The sequence below is a fragment of the Macaca nemestrina genome, chromosome 19 (assembly GCF_043159975.1).
Source record: "Macaca nemestrina isolate mMacNem1 chromosome 19, mMacNem.hap1, whole genome shotgun sequence".
NCBI classification, from domain to species: Eukaryota; Metazoa; Chordata; class Mammalia; order Primates; family Cercopithecidae; genus Macaca; species Macaca nemestrina.
In genome coordinates, this window is record NC_092143.1 from 17,848,366 (window position 1) to 17,863,721 (window position 15,356).

The 15,356-nt window shown below is 45.4% G+C and overlaps 1 protein-coding gene across 4 annotated transcripts in view; it reads right to left on the reverse strand.

Annotated features, from left to right (window-relative positions):
* Positions 1-2,202: 2,202 nt before the first annotated feature.
* LOC105477009 (zinc finger CCHC-type containing 2) overlaps positions 2,203-15,356 on the reverse strand; it is a 66,419-nt gene continuing 53,265 nt past the window's right edge. Inside the window, exons 13-15 of one of the 4 annotated variants that reach the window (XR_011616837.1) lie at positions 12,094-13,587; positions 10,974-11,114; positions 2,203-4,494 (exon numbers count right to left, since the gene is read on the reverse strand). Coding sequence is in view for 3 of the 4 variants with exons in the window: in XM_011733307.2 (XP_011731609.2) it covers positions 11,047-11,114; positions 12,094-13,587 (1,562 nt within the window). In the remaining variant the exon portion in view is untranslated. Of the gene's footprint in view, positions 4,495-6,368; positions 11,115-12,093; positions 13,588-15,356 lie in introns of those variants that run through there. The other 3 variants (XM_071085224.1, XM_011733307.2, XM_071085225.1) reach the window with 3 other exon arrangements.

The following is a 15,356-nucleotide window of genomic DNA, read 5'->3' on the forward strand; positions in this document are numbered from 1 at the left end:
AGCACGCACCACCGCACCTGGCTAAATTTTTATTTTTTGGTAGAGATGGGTGTCTTGTGATGTTGCCTGGGCTGGTCTTAAACTCCTGGCCTCAAGCCGTCCCCTGACCCCAACCGCCCAGAGTGATTATAGGCATGAGCCCTGTCCTAACGGTTTAAACATTTCCCTAGAAATCATGTTCCTATGTTTAGCAAACTGCTCTCCCTCCCCTCACCTCTACCATTAGCAAAAGGCACATGTCAGTCACTCACCTTTTCACATTTGCACAGTCTAAGTCCAAATGGAGTTTTCTGGTACGCCTTTGCTGCCGGTGTGTGACTTCAGCTTGCTGCCTGATGCGCACACACTGTCTAGGTAGAAAAACCACTGCCTTGACCTGCCTAGGGAACTCTTTTCTGTCTCTGGTTTGATTGACGTGAGTTACCAGAGATTTATCAGTGTCTCGTGGACAAGATTTGGGACTCCTGGGGCAAGTCCCTTCCCCACTTAATCTGGGAACAGGGACCTAGAAGTTGGGACCAAAACAAGAGATTGGAAAAAGTGAAGACCCAAGAGGCCTGGAGGCAGCAGGACCCTTGGGATGGACCCAATGTGGCTGCAAGGAACAGGCATGCAGGGTGCAGACTTGCAACCCTGGGAGCTGGAAGCAGCACCCCTAACAAGGCATTCGACTTGTAGCAGAGATAGAAATGGGTTTGCGGGGAGAGTGATAGGAGAAGTGAAAGCCCAAAAAGGGTAGTTGAATTAGCAAGGGCAGTGAACTCAACACAAAATCTTTGCAGGGAACCTGCACATCTCCATCCCAAATCAACCTAACCCTTCTCTTGCCTCAGCTTTCTACATCATTAGAAAAAAATGATTTCTAAGCTGTGTTTTGTCATTGGCCACACCTCAAATCCATGGTTTCAACCTCAGTGGACCCTCAGGGATGCTGGGAGTTTTACTCAGGGCCCCTCGGCTCCCTGATCCAAGCGGCAGTTCCAGACCTTGGTCCCTCTGCTCAGTGCCTGCCTCCCCCCATGTCACCAGGATAAAGGACACCATCAGGCCATCCCCCGCCGCCCCAAGTACAACGGACAACTCCGCCTTCACAGCTCCATCTGCCTAGGCATCTTCCTCCAACCCTGTCCTCATCCCCCCGCCCTGCTGTCCCCATCCCCCAACACCTGTCTTCTTAGCTTGAGTGACCCCGTGGAATAATTCTTTATCTCTAATGCATGTCACCACAACAGCCATTTCATTCTTGAAATCTTTTATTGATTTTTTTTTTTTTTTTTTGCACATTCTCTTGATCTTCTCCAGTGTCTCTAATTCTCACTTTCAACCTTCTTTGATGGCTGTGTTTTCTCTGGAACTTCCACTCTGTAGGAATGTGTTTGGGAAGAGGGAGAGTCAAGGAGTCTGTCTTTTCACTGAAGCCCATGGGGACTGCTGCAAGTGACCCTACCACCACTCTCAACCGCGGTCTTCCAGATGCCCTCAGGCACCACCAATGCAGCCTGTGCAGGGGAGGTTTCCCTCAGATCCACTTCTCCTGGCTCCCTCCTGCGGTTAAGCGGGGGCCTTCAGCCTCTGCCTGTCCCGCCTGTCTCCGGGCCACCCCGCCTCCCAGCTCCCGCAGCAGGACCTGGAGTCTTTCATTCCCCCACCCAGCGCGCTCTCCATTAGTCACTCTTCCCAGAAGCACCTTGGGCGATGCTGTTTCCTTTGCCATCTCTCACCTCTTCACTAAGGAAAATCTCACTTCTTCCTTCTTGTCTCAACTAAAATACGCCCTTGGAAAAATCCTTCCCCCATTCCCCTCTCCATTCTTTCTGATCCTTGGTGCTAGGACACCTCTCGCTAGGCTGAGCTCCCAGCCAAGACTTGCTGAATGACTGTGCACAAGAGCCAGCAACTTCCTAAGCGCTCAGTGCCGCACACTGCCTGGGCTCACTTCACCCACTCTTAGCCTCTGTGCTTTCTTAAGCGCCAGACACTACTGACTGCGCCAAGAAAGCAGAGCCCGAAAAGGAGGGCACGAGCGCCTCCTCCCAGAAAATCAGGACCTTCAAGATAATAAGAAGTGCATCTTTCTTCATTATGGCAAGCTTTTTCTGTAAGGGACAGACGGCAAATATTTTAGGCTTCGAGGGCCATAGCGCCTCCGTCCCAGTTATTCCACTTTGCTGAGATAAGACAAAGCACCCACAGACAACATGTAGAGAAGCAAGAGGACCATGTGCTAATGCACTTTATTTGCAGACATTGAAATTTGAATTTCATGTGATTTTCACGTGTCATTAAACATTCTTTTTCCTTTTTCAACCATGTCAAGATGCAAACACCATTCTTAGCTTGTGGGTGGTAGGTTGATGCCCCTTGGTTTATGCTGGCAACCTGAGAGCTACGCCTAACTCATATCCTTCGGCACTAAGTCATACAGCTTTATTTTTTTGACTAAAAAGCCCCAGAAAATGAAAACTTTACACATGCAAGCAGAGAGGAGGCAGAGATTTTCTGACGAGCAGGAGGGGCAGAAACTGCTCCCTAAGGCCAGAGACAGCCAGCCCCGTGCGATGCTGCCCCCTAGTGACCGGCCGGCCGAACGTCGGTCTCCCATCCCACCGCCACGCTGTGACGGGTTGTGCTCCCCAACACACAGAATAAGAACTTCAAATCACTTCAATCAGAAAGCGTAAAGATAAAGAACTGGAAACCCAATAATCATTTAAAGTGAGAAAGTAGGCTTCAATTCACAGAATTTTAGAACTGAACGGAACTTTCGAGATTAAGACTTAGTTCCATTTTTACACCAATTTACCAACCATTCACGTAGCTTTCAAGTAAAAAAAAAAAAGGAAAGCTCTAGAAAGGGCTGGTGGCCCATGAGTGTTCGCAGAAGAGCCTGCCTGGGAGTCCTGCCTGCTGAATGCCAGTGCAGGGCTGCCTGCACCTCACACCGACATACCCACGAAACAGACATAGGCGGCGTGGGGCAGCAACCTTGTCGCCACACTGCCTGGGCTCACCATCACCCGATTGTTCTGTGTCCTTAAATACCAACTCTTAGCCTTTGTGCCTCAATTTCCCTAACTGTAAAATGGGGCGGAGTTCCTCCCTCACAGGGCTGTGGGGGTTGAAATGAGCTGATGATGTATGGCCCATACTGGGCATTCAAGTGTCACCTGCATGACAAACTTCTTGAGAGCTCACTATGTGTCAGACATCGAGTGCTTTATGTCTGCTTGCCAGGTTCAATCTGTGCAACCACTCTACAAAGCGAGTGTCACCATCCCCACTATGTAAATCAGACTGAGAAAGGTCACATGGACTGTGGTGGGTGCCTTCTCTTGTACAATTGATTTTGTGAAGGCATGGAAGGTACAGTTAAGTTACCATGTAACAAATACGATGTGAGTCCAGTAGGCTAGCAGGAATAAGCACTCAGTAACTGCCAGGCAGCCTGGTGGCATTCTTCACTTTCAGCAGGGCTTGTTGGGGTGGGGGGTGACTGTTCTTGTTTCTGTGTGCAGGTTACTTTGTCACCATCCATCTTTGCCTTTGGAGTGTCTTGGGGGCAGCAGGCCGAAGGGGTACTTGGGACAATCTATACGTGACTGTCAGAGCTTTAAAAACATCAGTAGTCACCTCTCCTTTCTGCTTGCCCCACTGCTTCATTAGATCTAATGGAATACTCCGTGCACAAAACTTGAGTGAAGCACAACTCAGTGTGCGAGTGGGGGTATCTGTACACATTTAAAATCTGCACTGATGCCACCTGAATTTATCTGACAGGCAAATGCTTTTGAAAGCCTAGTTCTAAAAGTCCTGAATATTTCTCTCTGGAAACTTTTCACCCTCCCGTGTCCTCAAATCCTTTGAGAGCCACATGAAAGAGGCCTCGCTATGGGATAGGACGTGGTGTGTGTTCCACGTGTGCCCACGACCTGGTCCAGCCCTCCTTAGACCAGAAAGCACACGGCCATCCCGCCTGTGGCTTCCTATCATCTTACACAGTTCCTTGCCAGAAGCACCTGTGGGGGCAGGACGTGGTGCCGGGAAGTGAGCACCAACTTCAAGCAGAGGCCTGAGCGTCATCATGGGCCAGTCTGCAGCACTTCGTCTCGCTGAACCCAAAATTCCTCTCCCATAAAACGAGGGGAAAAATTCCCAGCCCACTTCACAGCTGTGATGACCAAATGAACACAGGAAAAGTGCAGAGGAAACTTTAAAGTGCTTACACACGAACTGAGATTTCGACGGCTGAATGAGGGCATTGCTCAAGTCGCTTTTATGGCCAGCTGCCTGCATTCTTTAAGGTTTTGGGCACAGGCTTACAACCCCAAATGTTCTCTCTCTTACGTTTAATGGTCTCTAAATGAGGTCAGTAGGAAGTAACACCTGCTTGCTCGCACTGTCCTCGTCCCCCACCAGGTGGCATTGCGTTCCAATGAGCAATCTCTTCTGCTGAGAGGCTGCTGGAGGCCTTTTTCACAGCGGCTCAAATTGGAACTGCAAGAGGAAAAAGAAAAACAATGAAGAACCACCCAACCCCCCACCTCGCCACAACTCCCACCGCCACATTTCAAAGAGCAAAACAAGATCATGGGATTGAGGGCTTCTGGTGACCATGGCCCGCATTCTCTGCAGGTGGAGGTGACTGCGTGAAGGAAAGGTCTCTGGTCCCCACACGTGTGATGTGCCCCCCATTACAGAACAGACAAGAGGAAGCCCCAAACCCCCCAAATTCCAAAGCTCCCACAATTGATAAACATTTGCATACACACACAGAGCTCAGGTGATGTGCACCCATGTTCCAATTCAGGGGGTTTACAACAGAGGACAGCATTGAGGAATTAGGTAAATTTTGCATGGACAGGCACAACAGCTGTAAGCAGCAGTAATAGACTGACCTTAGGAATCCACCCTGTGCAAAGCCAGTATGTCAACGAGCATCCAGGGAAAGACAAGGTTGCCCGCCCTGGCCTGTCCTCTCTCTGCACAGGGTCATCTGAAGGGGTGAGGGCACTCCAGCTCCCTCCGCCCCGAGCTGACACCTGCCTCTCAGCCCTGGGACCCCAGAGCCCCTCATCCTTTAACAGCTGGTCTTGCCCCCTAAGGAGAGGAAGGCGTAGAGATGTCGTGACCACATTTCCAGACAGGGATCCCCTTTCTTTACTTCATGTCTCACACCTCAAAACTCACTGCTCTGGAAATCAGCGAGCCCTCTTGGTGGGGTGGGGTTGGGTGGAGGGGGGTATTTTTTCTTTCTTCTTGTAAGATTATGGGAGTGTCATGGGGTGGAACCATTGTCACAGCTTGCCTCCATAGGGTCTCACTGCCTTCACCTTAGAATGCTTTTGTAATCAGTATGGAGAACTGAAAAAGGTGTCTTCCAAGCCCCAATGGATGGTGCTGCTGAGTACTAGGTGCTGCCTGTTCAGAAAACAGGTATTTCACACCGTGCTTTGTCATCTCTGGAGCCTTCTCAGAAACATTTGATTCTTAGTGCTTACATAAAAAATGAAATGTAGATTTGCCTTGCCATGAACTTTTACTTTGGTACTGAATAATCATGGCTGTACGACTCGGCATGTCTGTACAGTCCATACGTACCATTAACTGGCAAGCTCTCCAACTAGGTTTAATCTGTGAGGGCAAGGAATAGCTTCTATATCCTTTATCAGTGCATAGAGCAAAATTAACTAATCTTAGTCTAATGAAGAGCTATGTTTGCTAGGTTCCTCACCATCCAAAGAATCACTGCCATAACTCCTACCCAAACCTGTTCTCCTCCACATTTTCCCTATTATTAAGGAAAAAAAAGACACGGTCTCACTCCATCACCCAGGTTGGAGTGCAGTGGCATGATCTTGGTTCACTGCAGACTCTGCCTGCTGGGCTCAAGCGAACCTCCTGCCCCTGCCTCCCGAGTAGCTGGGACTACAGGCATAGACCACCACAACCAGCTAGTTTTTGTATTTTTTTGTAGAGATGGGGTTTCGTCATGCTGCTCAGGCTGGTCTTGAATTCTTGGGCTCAAGCGATCTGCCCGAGGCCTTGGCCTCCTGAAGTATTGGGATTACAGGTTGAGCCACTGTGCCTGGCTGGCCCCGTCTCTTAAAATAGTATTGGGATCTCCCTGTTCATCAAAATTGAATTCAACTAGAATTTGAGTGGCTTCTCAGTGCCAGACCTTTCCCATAGTTTATAGATTATTTATTATGTCAGACCTTTCCCATAGATTATTTATAACCTTCAGAGCCATTATTTATTTATTTGAGATGAAGTCTGTCACCCAGGCTGGAGTGCAGCGGTGTGATCTCGGCTCACTGCAACCTCCGCCTCCCGGGTTCAAGCGATTCTCCCACCTCAGCCTCCTGAGTAGCTGGGACTACAGGCACTCGCCACCATGCCCAGCTAAGTTTTTGTGTTTTTAGTAGAGACGGGGTTTCAACATATTGGTCGCGCTGGTCTCAAACTCCTGACCTTAAGTGATCCACCCACCTTGGCCTCCCAAAGTGTTGGGATTACAGGAGTGAGCCACTGTGCCCGGCCACTGAAACGTAATTTGAAAGAGACATTCTCATTTTACATCTAGGGAAAATAAAGTTCAGAGCATCAAGGTTCCTTCTACCTGTCTCTTCCATCCCTTTCTAAAAGGGCCTTCCTACGGCCAACACCTTAGTCTCGGGTCCTCCTGGCCATGCCTAACCCGTCTTTCAGCCTCCAGGCTCTCTTTCCTTAACCACCTGAGGATTTCCTCAAATACCATTGTCAGTGTGTTTTCCCTCTATTCAAAACTTCGAAACTTCCCATTTTTCATTCAACCAACTCCAGATTCTCCAGTCTGATCCCATTTTACCTACTGTACCCACAAAGCTTGAAACTCCTTTATGATTTTCCCTCTGCTATGGCTGTATCTCCTTCCCCCACATCCCCAGCCACACACTGCTGTCATTTTTGTTCCTGCCCAGCCTGCGTCCCCTTCCCCAAGGCGACTCTCCACGCTGACCCCACCCTGGGGCTCTTTCTAGATGCAAAGACCTAGGTTGCAAATGCATCCCCCACCCCGCCTTCCACAGTGCTGTGACACCATCTCGGGAGGGTCTACCCCACCTTCCACAGCGCTGACACCATCTGGGGAGGGGGTCTGGATACCCATTCAGGGGTCCCTACTACATTGCTGGTGCGAGTGTAAATCACTTGGAAAACAATACTGCAAATCTTGGCAAACTGAATACCTGCATGTCCTAAACCCCAGCCGCTGCACTCCCAGCTTGATGCCCTAGAGGACTCGTGTACACACGAACCAGGGACAACAATGTTCCCAGCAGCCTTGTTTGTAACAGAAAAAATTTAAAACCACCCAAATGTCCACGACAGAATGGAGAAATTACATTCTTCCTCAAAATGAGACTATTATAATGTAGGAAAAATGAATAAATATAAGAACATAACATCACAATCACAAAATCAGATAAACAGAGCCAGGCACAGAAGACTAGGCACAAAAGGATATCCTTATAAAGCTCAAGAAAAGCAAAAAGAAACTGTATTTAGGAGCAGTGTGCGGGGAAACAAAAAAGGAAAAGACTAACACAAGGCCGGGTGCAGTGGCTCACACCTGTAATCCCAGCACTTTGGGAGGCCGAGGTGGGTGGATCACCTGAGGTTAGGAGTTCAAGACCAGCCTCGCCAACATAGTGAAACCCCTTCTCTACTAAAAATACAAAAAAAAATGGCTGGGCGCGGTGGTGGATGCCTGTAATCTCAGCTATTCGGGAGGCTGAGGCAGGAGAATCGCTTGAACCCAGGAGGTGGAGGTTGCAGTGAATCAAGATCACGCCATTTGCACTCCAGCCTGGGTGACAAGAGCGAAACTCACTCTCTCTCTCTCACACACACACACACACACACACACACACACGACTAACACATTCTAGAGCAGTGGTTACCTTAGTGTAGTGGGGGAAGGAGAGGGAGGCATAGCTAAGGATACGGGACATGCTAGTGAATGTGAATCTGGGTTCATGATTTACACGTTACCTATAGGTGCATTATTTGTTGGCTGAAAAGGAAAGTTGGTGCCCTGCAAACAATCAGGGAATTTATAATCATTTCAAACTCACTGCCCATCCAATTGGATCCAGAGTGCAGAGTCATTAGTGGGCTCCTGACGAACGGCCGAGGCCCAGGACGGTGCTGGCCACCGGGACTGCTGCAAGGGCGGTGTGGAGCAACACACACAGGCCCCCAACCGTCTCTTACAAACTACCGACCGCTTAAAAACTTTGAGCCTGGATTATAGCCGAGATAAGCAATGAAATAAAAAATAATACATATTATACTGAGAGAGGGGCCTGGCTAAAAAAAATCACACTAACAAAGTTGATAAAGTAATGAGTCCTTTACACTTTTGGTGGGTAAAGGCCTAAACTGGAAACACAAGCTCAAGGTTGACAAGGACTCTGCCTCATTGCTACCATAGCCTTTGGCACGCAGCCGAGCACTCAACTCACGGAGTACAGTCCCCCTTTCTCTAGTGGTCATGCAGATGACCTCTATATAAAGTTATTTGGGAGGCTGGGAACGGTGGCTCACGCCTGTAATCCCACCACTTTGGGAGGCAGAGGCAGGCAGATCACTTGAGGTCAGGAGTTCAAGACCAGCCTGGCCAACATGGTGAAACCCTGTTTCTACTAAAAATACAAAAGTTAGCTGGGCATGGTGGTGCACACCTGTAATCTCAGCTCCTCAGGAGGCTGAGGCAGGAGAATCGCTTGAACCCGGGGAGGTGGAGTTTGCAGTGAGCTGAGATCGCACCACTGCACTCCAACCTGGGCGACAGAGCAAGACCCCGTCTCAGAAACAAAGAAGTTATCTGGGGGAAGAACTGAGGAACACCCAGATGGTAAATAACTTTGGGATTCACTGCCCACCCTGCAGGGAAATGGGTTGATTCTGACCCCAAGATAATTACATACATAAATACAATTAAAAAAAAAAATCACCATGTATGATGTCCTATCTCCACTTTTACAAAATTTACAATGAGGCACAATTCTTAAGCTGTTTTTCATTTTTTTATTGCTGTTAATTCAAGGAAAAAAGGTTGCATAAAATCCAATCTGTTCTAGAAATATAAGTGGCCTTTCCAGTACATAACATTTCAAATATCAAAGTATATGGTAAACATACAAATAAGGAGAAGGTAACATACCTCCTATGTACAGTACAGTATTTTAAATCATAAAATAAGCTCCATAAAGTACAACTGGCAAGTGATTCACAATGCGGCCCATACGTGGCTTATCAAAACTCTCACTTGAACAACTCAACTGCAGCTTAACAATTAATTTAATAATGTGGTCCAAAAATACCCAGATCAAATAAAATATATTTAATCAAAATAATTTCCTTTACTCCAACTTTCTTTCTAAATTAAAGCTTTCATCTACCCCTTCACACCCACCCCTTCCCCATAACTCCCACCCCTGAAAGAAAGTTTCAAAATGTACATTGGTGCTATAAATATAAATGCTACTTATGAAGCATGAAATTAAGCTTCTTTTTTCTTCAAGTTTTTTCTCTTGTCTAGCAATCTGTTAGGCTTCTGAAACAAGACCAAATGTTGACGTTCCTCTGCTGCATACCAACGTGACTCTACACAACAAAAATCCATCATTTCTGCTCTGTGCTGAGGAATGGAAAATGAAACCCCCAACCCCTTACCCCTAGGACTATACAGTGGAAGCTGTTCATTGCTGATGAATGCAGCAGTCACCAAAAAATACACCCCATCTTCCAGATAACCTCAGTGCACTTTAGGAAATCAAAAATTACCTGGAAGCAATTTAGTACATAGATTGGCTTTTTAAAAAAACTTTTCTTTTTTAAAAACAGCAGCATTAAACTTAGTGACATGACACCGACATGATTAATACCATCTTAACACACTCAGAATTCAGTCTTTCACATTATAATCAAGCATAGTGGTAAACTGTTATAAAAGTGACTTTGCTACGAGAGACAGGGAACAAATAACCTGACATGGTAGAAACCCATAGCTCTGTTCAGATTGCAATAAACCATACACATTTTAAACACAACGTAACACTGTAACAGCTGGTATAGGGAAAGAGGACATCTTTACTCAAGTAGTGTCTCTCTGAGCACAACACGGCGGCAGACAAGTAAAACTGGCTGTAGACTTCCATTACAAACACAAGCACACAGAGAGCGACATTCACACCAGTGTGTTCACTTTGTGTCTCTCTGAAGCAACAGGCTAAAAAAGGATGATGGAAGTAAAAAGTTGGTTTCAGAAAAAGCTTTTTGTCCATTTCGTACGTCATATTTTTTCAGTTTCATATGGTTTAACTTCTTCCTCTCTCTTCCACTTATTTTCATTTTTATTTGGACAACAAGCACTGCATATATGTATTTACGTGACACTGTTTATTACATATATACACACTATTTTGGGAGTTTGATTCCTCCCATAAGATTAGGGTGAAACATTCTGCTCTTGGTTGATACGCAGAGCAGTTTACAAAAGTGGGGTGAATGCACTGCTGGCTGTTCCTGCTGCGGGCCAGGGGCAGAGTGAGGCTGGCTGGGGAGGAAAGTGTCGTTTAGGGTGAAAGTGAGAAAAGCTGGGAAGAAGCAAAATTCTTTTTTCAAAACCATATGACTGTCACCAGTGTTGTAAAAAAAAAAGGTCAAATACACAGTTTTAAAGATTCAGTAAACATTGCACACAGCAAGTATTCAGTGTAAAAAAAAAAGCACGCACCAACATTTTCCTTTCAATAGTCTGTCTGAGGGTTTAAATTACATGTATCATACATAGAAGCCTGTTGTTGAACCAGGAGACCAGAGGCTCAAAAGCATTGCATTCTTTCTTGTTTTGGACATTGGTACAAGAGAAATGAAAAATCCCAACTGCATAGAAATCTAGGAAATGTATAGACAAAGAAACAAAATACCTTTCCTTTCCTCCCCTCCACACCCCATGACTCCCCACACTTGAGTGTATTAAGTAGGCAAGCTTTACTCGTTTCAGTCTGCAGAATCCAACGTATCATTAGAAGGGGGGAGGGGAGGTGCGTATCTCAGTCTGTAAGTGCCTAAAATGGGAAAGACAGAACTAAGTCACCGCTTACAAGGAAACGTCATCACAAACCACTATTACAAGCTACCACACGGACATGCTCTCCACAAGGCACCTTCGTCAGCTCTAGTGCCACTCCAAATGGCCAATCCGCTCACTTTAAGAAGCAATGTAAAGTTTGTGCTTTGAATTCAATCTAAAAGCTATCAAACTTCTCTTTCTTTAAGAATGCCAAGTAAATACATTCCCAATTTAAGACTTTTTTTGTTTCTGGGTAAGATTTGGCAAAACGACAAAGGCCAAATGCATGTGAAAATAACAGTTTGAAGTCGACACAAAATTTGGTATCTTATTCAAACACAGGTATGACCATTTTCTTCTTTCTGGTGGCAGTAATATTAAACTTCGTTCAAATTCCTTTACTCTCAAATCAAAATAGTGCTGAACTATTTTGTTCCTGTAAAATGCAACAGAATCTTGGACCTTGTTTTTGGTTTTTTTTTTTTAAACTTTTGCTGGGAAGGAAAAGGGCAGCATGGGCAGATAGGCCTGAGGCATCTGGTTATGCAGATATACTAAATAGTTACTCAAAACCTAATGTCAGATAACTAGATTACTTCCTAGGTTTTCAATATTTAAAAATTTCGCTTACTCTATGTAACAGGATTGTAGCTTAAAAAAAAAAAAAAAGGTGCTGCAAGCAAGAGATTTAACATTACAGAATGCAAATTCCCATCACACTCCTTCAAAAGGGCCTTTAGAGTTTATTCCTTAATTAGAAACTGAATTCCTCTGAACTTCCTTGTGCTCTGTGTGACCTGGGTCTACACTAGGTTTTTCCAGTTGCATTTTATGATCTGTCACTGAAAACACAATATCCATAAATGAAAACACAAACAGATCTTTCTGCTACGACAGAATCCCATGATCAATAAGGAAAGGAAGGAGAAACGGGTCAACTCAAAAGCAAGTCCTCTGGGAGTTACTGTGATTACCTTGTTGATTGGCCTCCATGGATGACTGCTTACAGTCCTGTGCATAGTGTCCGCTTACACCGCAATTGTAACATGAGACATTCCCGTTCTTCTTGGGCCCCGAACCACTGGTGTTGGCAACTACATTAGGTGCTGGATATACAGGATAGAATCTCCCAAATCCTGCCATCTGCTGCATGCCATAGTTGGCTTGGCTCCCCATGACTGGGTCATGTACCAGTCCATTTGCATATGGAGTCTGAGGCAGAAAAAAAGGAAGTTGGTTTCCATTGCTCTGATGTGCTTGGTTGAGGTAGCTGCCATTGCAAATGGATGGCAGAGTAAAGAATGAAGGGACTCGGTACATTGGTCCAGGCATTGGATTAGGATAATAGTAACTATTTAGCTGAAGGTTTCCATTGGTCCCACAGCTGCACCTTCGCCCACAAGAACCACAAGGACCCGAGCCCATCTGCTGTGGTGGCCCTACTGTCCCATTAGCGTTCGTGTTCCCCACAGCACTGATGTAAGACGTGCTGTCACTCTGCGCGGTACTGTGTGTCAAGGCAGGGCTCGGGCTCGGGGCAGGGCCTGGGGTGTGGGTAGGAACCGCGGGAGGTACAGTTGCCTGGGCCTGGCTGATGCCTGCGCTCGCTGGCTGGGGAGAAGTTGCTGCTGTGCTGAGCACACTGGAGTTCTGGCTGGGTAACACGCCGGCAGCAAGGGGAGAGCCCGGTAAGGGGTAGGAAGCTGGTGGCTGAGCAGCTGAGAGGCCAGCTGCTGGAAGAACTACCTTCACATTGGTAGGCTGAGGGACTGTCCCTGTGTTTCCCTCAATTTGAGGCACCATTTGATTGAGTCCTACCACTTGGGATGCAGATTTTGTGATGGGGTCCGTGGTAGCAACAGGAGAGCCTGGGAAACTACCTGGGTTATGGATAGGAATAAAGGCAGTGTTTGGTGATCCGATGCTCAGACTTCCGGGTGGCTGTTGTGGGATGTTAACTGTGCAGCTCTCAGAAGATCCCTGTGGTGGTGGCAACTTTAGCCTCTGAACTGTTAGATGCAAAGCGGGAGTACTACTATGTGGAAGGAAGGTTGATGGAATAGGTAAAGGGGAAGCCAGTAACTCGAGGTGCTTTTCTGATTCTGCAGTGGAAGCTGCTGGCCCTAGTATTCCAACGGGGGTTGAATTTGCGGACTCTCTTATTGCAGAAATAGCAACAGGACTAGGAACAAGCATCCCTATGGTTTTGCCATCAGTGGGTTTGGGTGCAGGAACGACGACGTCAGACTTCTGGGCACCATTGTGCATGACACAGTGTAAAGTTGGCATAAAAGAAATATGCTGATACTTGGGTGAGTTTAAGGGATCTTCTAAAAGGTTTCCATTCTCATTTCCTAGTGGAGCAATCTGAACAGGTGGCTTGACAGTGACAGTCTGGTTGACGGAACCATAACCTGTAAACCTAGTTGTTGATGGATTCCCAGAATCCTCAGAATTGCTGTCTGTGTCTAAAGAAAGCAAACATAAAGAGATATTAACACGAGCATAACTCCCATCTTTCTTGCTAGAAATAAACATTAAGTATATCTCAAAAGTCAGTCAAGTTTGGAAAGTGTCCCTCTGTGATGTCTCCTGACTGTCCGAGCTGACCTCCCTTTAACTTTTGGCTTCCTATGGGTCATCATTAGATCAATGCTTTATTTTAAAAATATGGGGATATAAACAGAAAAACAAAACGTAAAAGGTGAGTTGGAGACTGAATGAAACGCAGTATAAAGCACAGAGATTTATGTACCACCACCTTTGTTCTGAGAACAGCATCAGACACTCTTAACCTTAATAAACTTCAGGCAATCCACTTGGTTTTTATTCTGCACTGCCAACCCAAGTTCTTCAATTTGTCTCAGATAAATGATATAATTTCAAGGAGCTCAGTCAAGACAATATTTAACTCAAATATCTAGAGGTAGGGAACAGAAAAGGTTTTGTTTTTTTAGAATGGAGTCAATATTCTTAATACTAAATATTTCAATGGGGGAGGAAAATTTAAAGCTACTATTAATCATAAAACAAATATGCTAGAACACAAGAAACAGAGGAATAGGAGAGTGTGGCAATTTCTCCAAAATCAAAACAGCAAATACAAACAACACTGCATCGGCTACTACTCCTGCATCAGCTTACGCCTGTGTACAGAAATAGTGTTGACCTAGCCTTCAGGGGATGTCCTGACTTTTGGTATAAAGGGGACAAGGATAAAATCTGATTCACAATGTTTAAACATCATAGACCCAGACACTGTGTTGATGTATACACAGACCATTCCATTAGAATGTAGTGCCTATTTAAAAATCTTTCTGCTTGTATGGATAAGCTGAATTGCACTAGGTACTTAAAATATTTGTATTCATTAAGGTACGAACTGGCTATATTCAGCTTAAGATGTTAAAAAGTTTTCAAACAGAACACTAAAAACAAATTCATCTTCCTGAAGAAAGATTAAATGAAAGCTACTTACTGACACAAGCATATCAAGTGTTACTAATTCAATTGTTTTAATTTATATTAGAAGAAACTCAAAGAGTGAATGGTTCTAGCATAAACTTCCCTTAATAGATTAATAATTGGGGTATTTCTTGCTAAACTTTGCAAAATAAAAACTATCCCCAAATCCTAACTTATTGAAGGCATTGTATCTGTATCATCACACCAGTGCAGAATCAAAGATAAAAATGTTAAGTCTAAAAGAAGCAGAAACATTTTTAAAGAAGTCAGTTAAATTTCTGTGTGTTTAATAGCAAATGGCCTCATGATTTTTAATGTTCCCAATCGGTTTTCTAAGCATCCTGAGACTCCTCTAGACATGTTGGGACATGTCTCGCCCTTTTGTGCACTGATTTGGGAAAGTGTAAAGCCTCAAACAGAATACCATCACTACCCAGGAGAGCAACAGCAAAGCCACCCACACTCTTTTCAAAGTAGCCTTTTCATCCACTGAGAATTCTAAAAATGATCAAAGCTCTCTACCATAATGGATATTTTCCTTGGGTGAAGACAGCCCTAAGCCGTTCTTTCATATTCAGTAACAGCCTATTTGAAAAAAGCCAAGTTCCTCAACACAGGCCTCCAACTTATGCTATTTGATGGCAGAAGAGGGATGCTGCCATTACCCAAGTGTACAGATGTAAACTAACACTTCAGACAACAAGGCCAAATCTGCAGTGTGAGCCACTGACTCACCTGCACATCCTAGAGAATCAAGCATAAATGTACAATG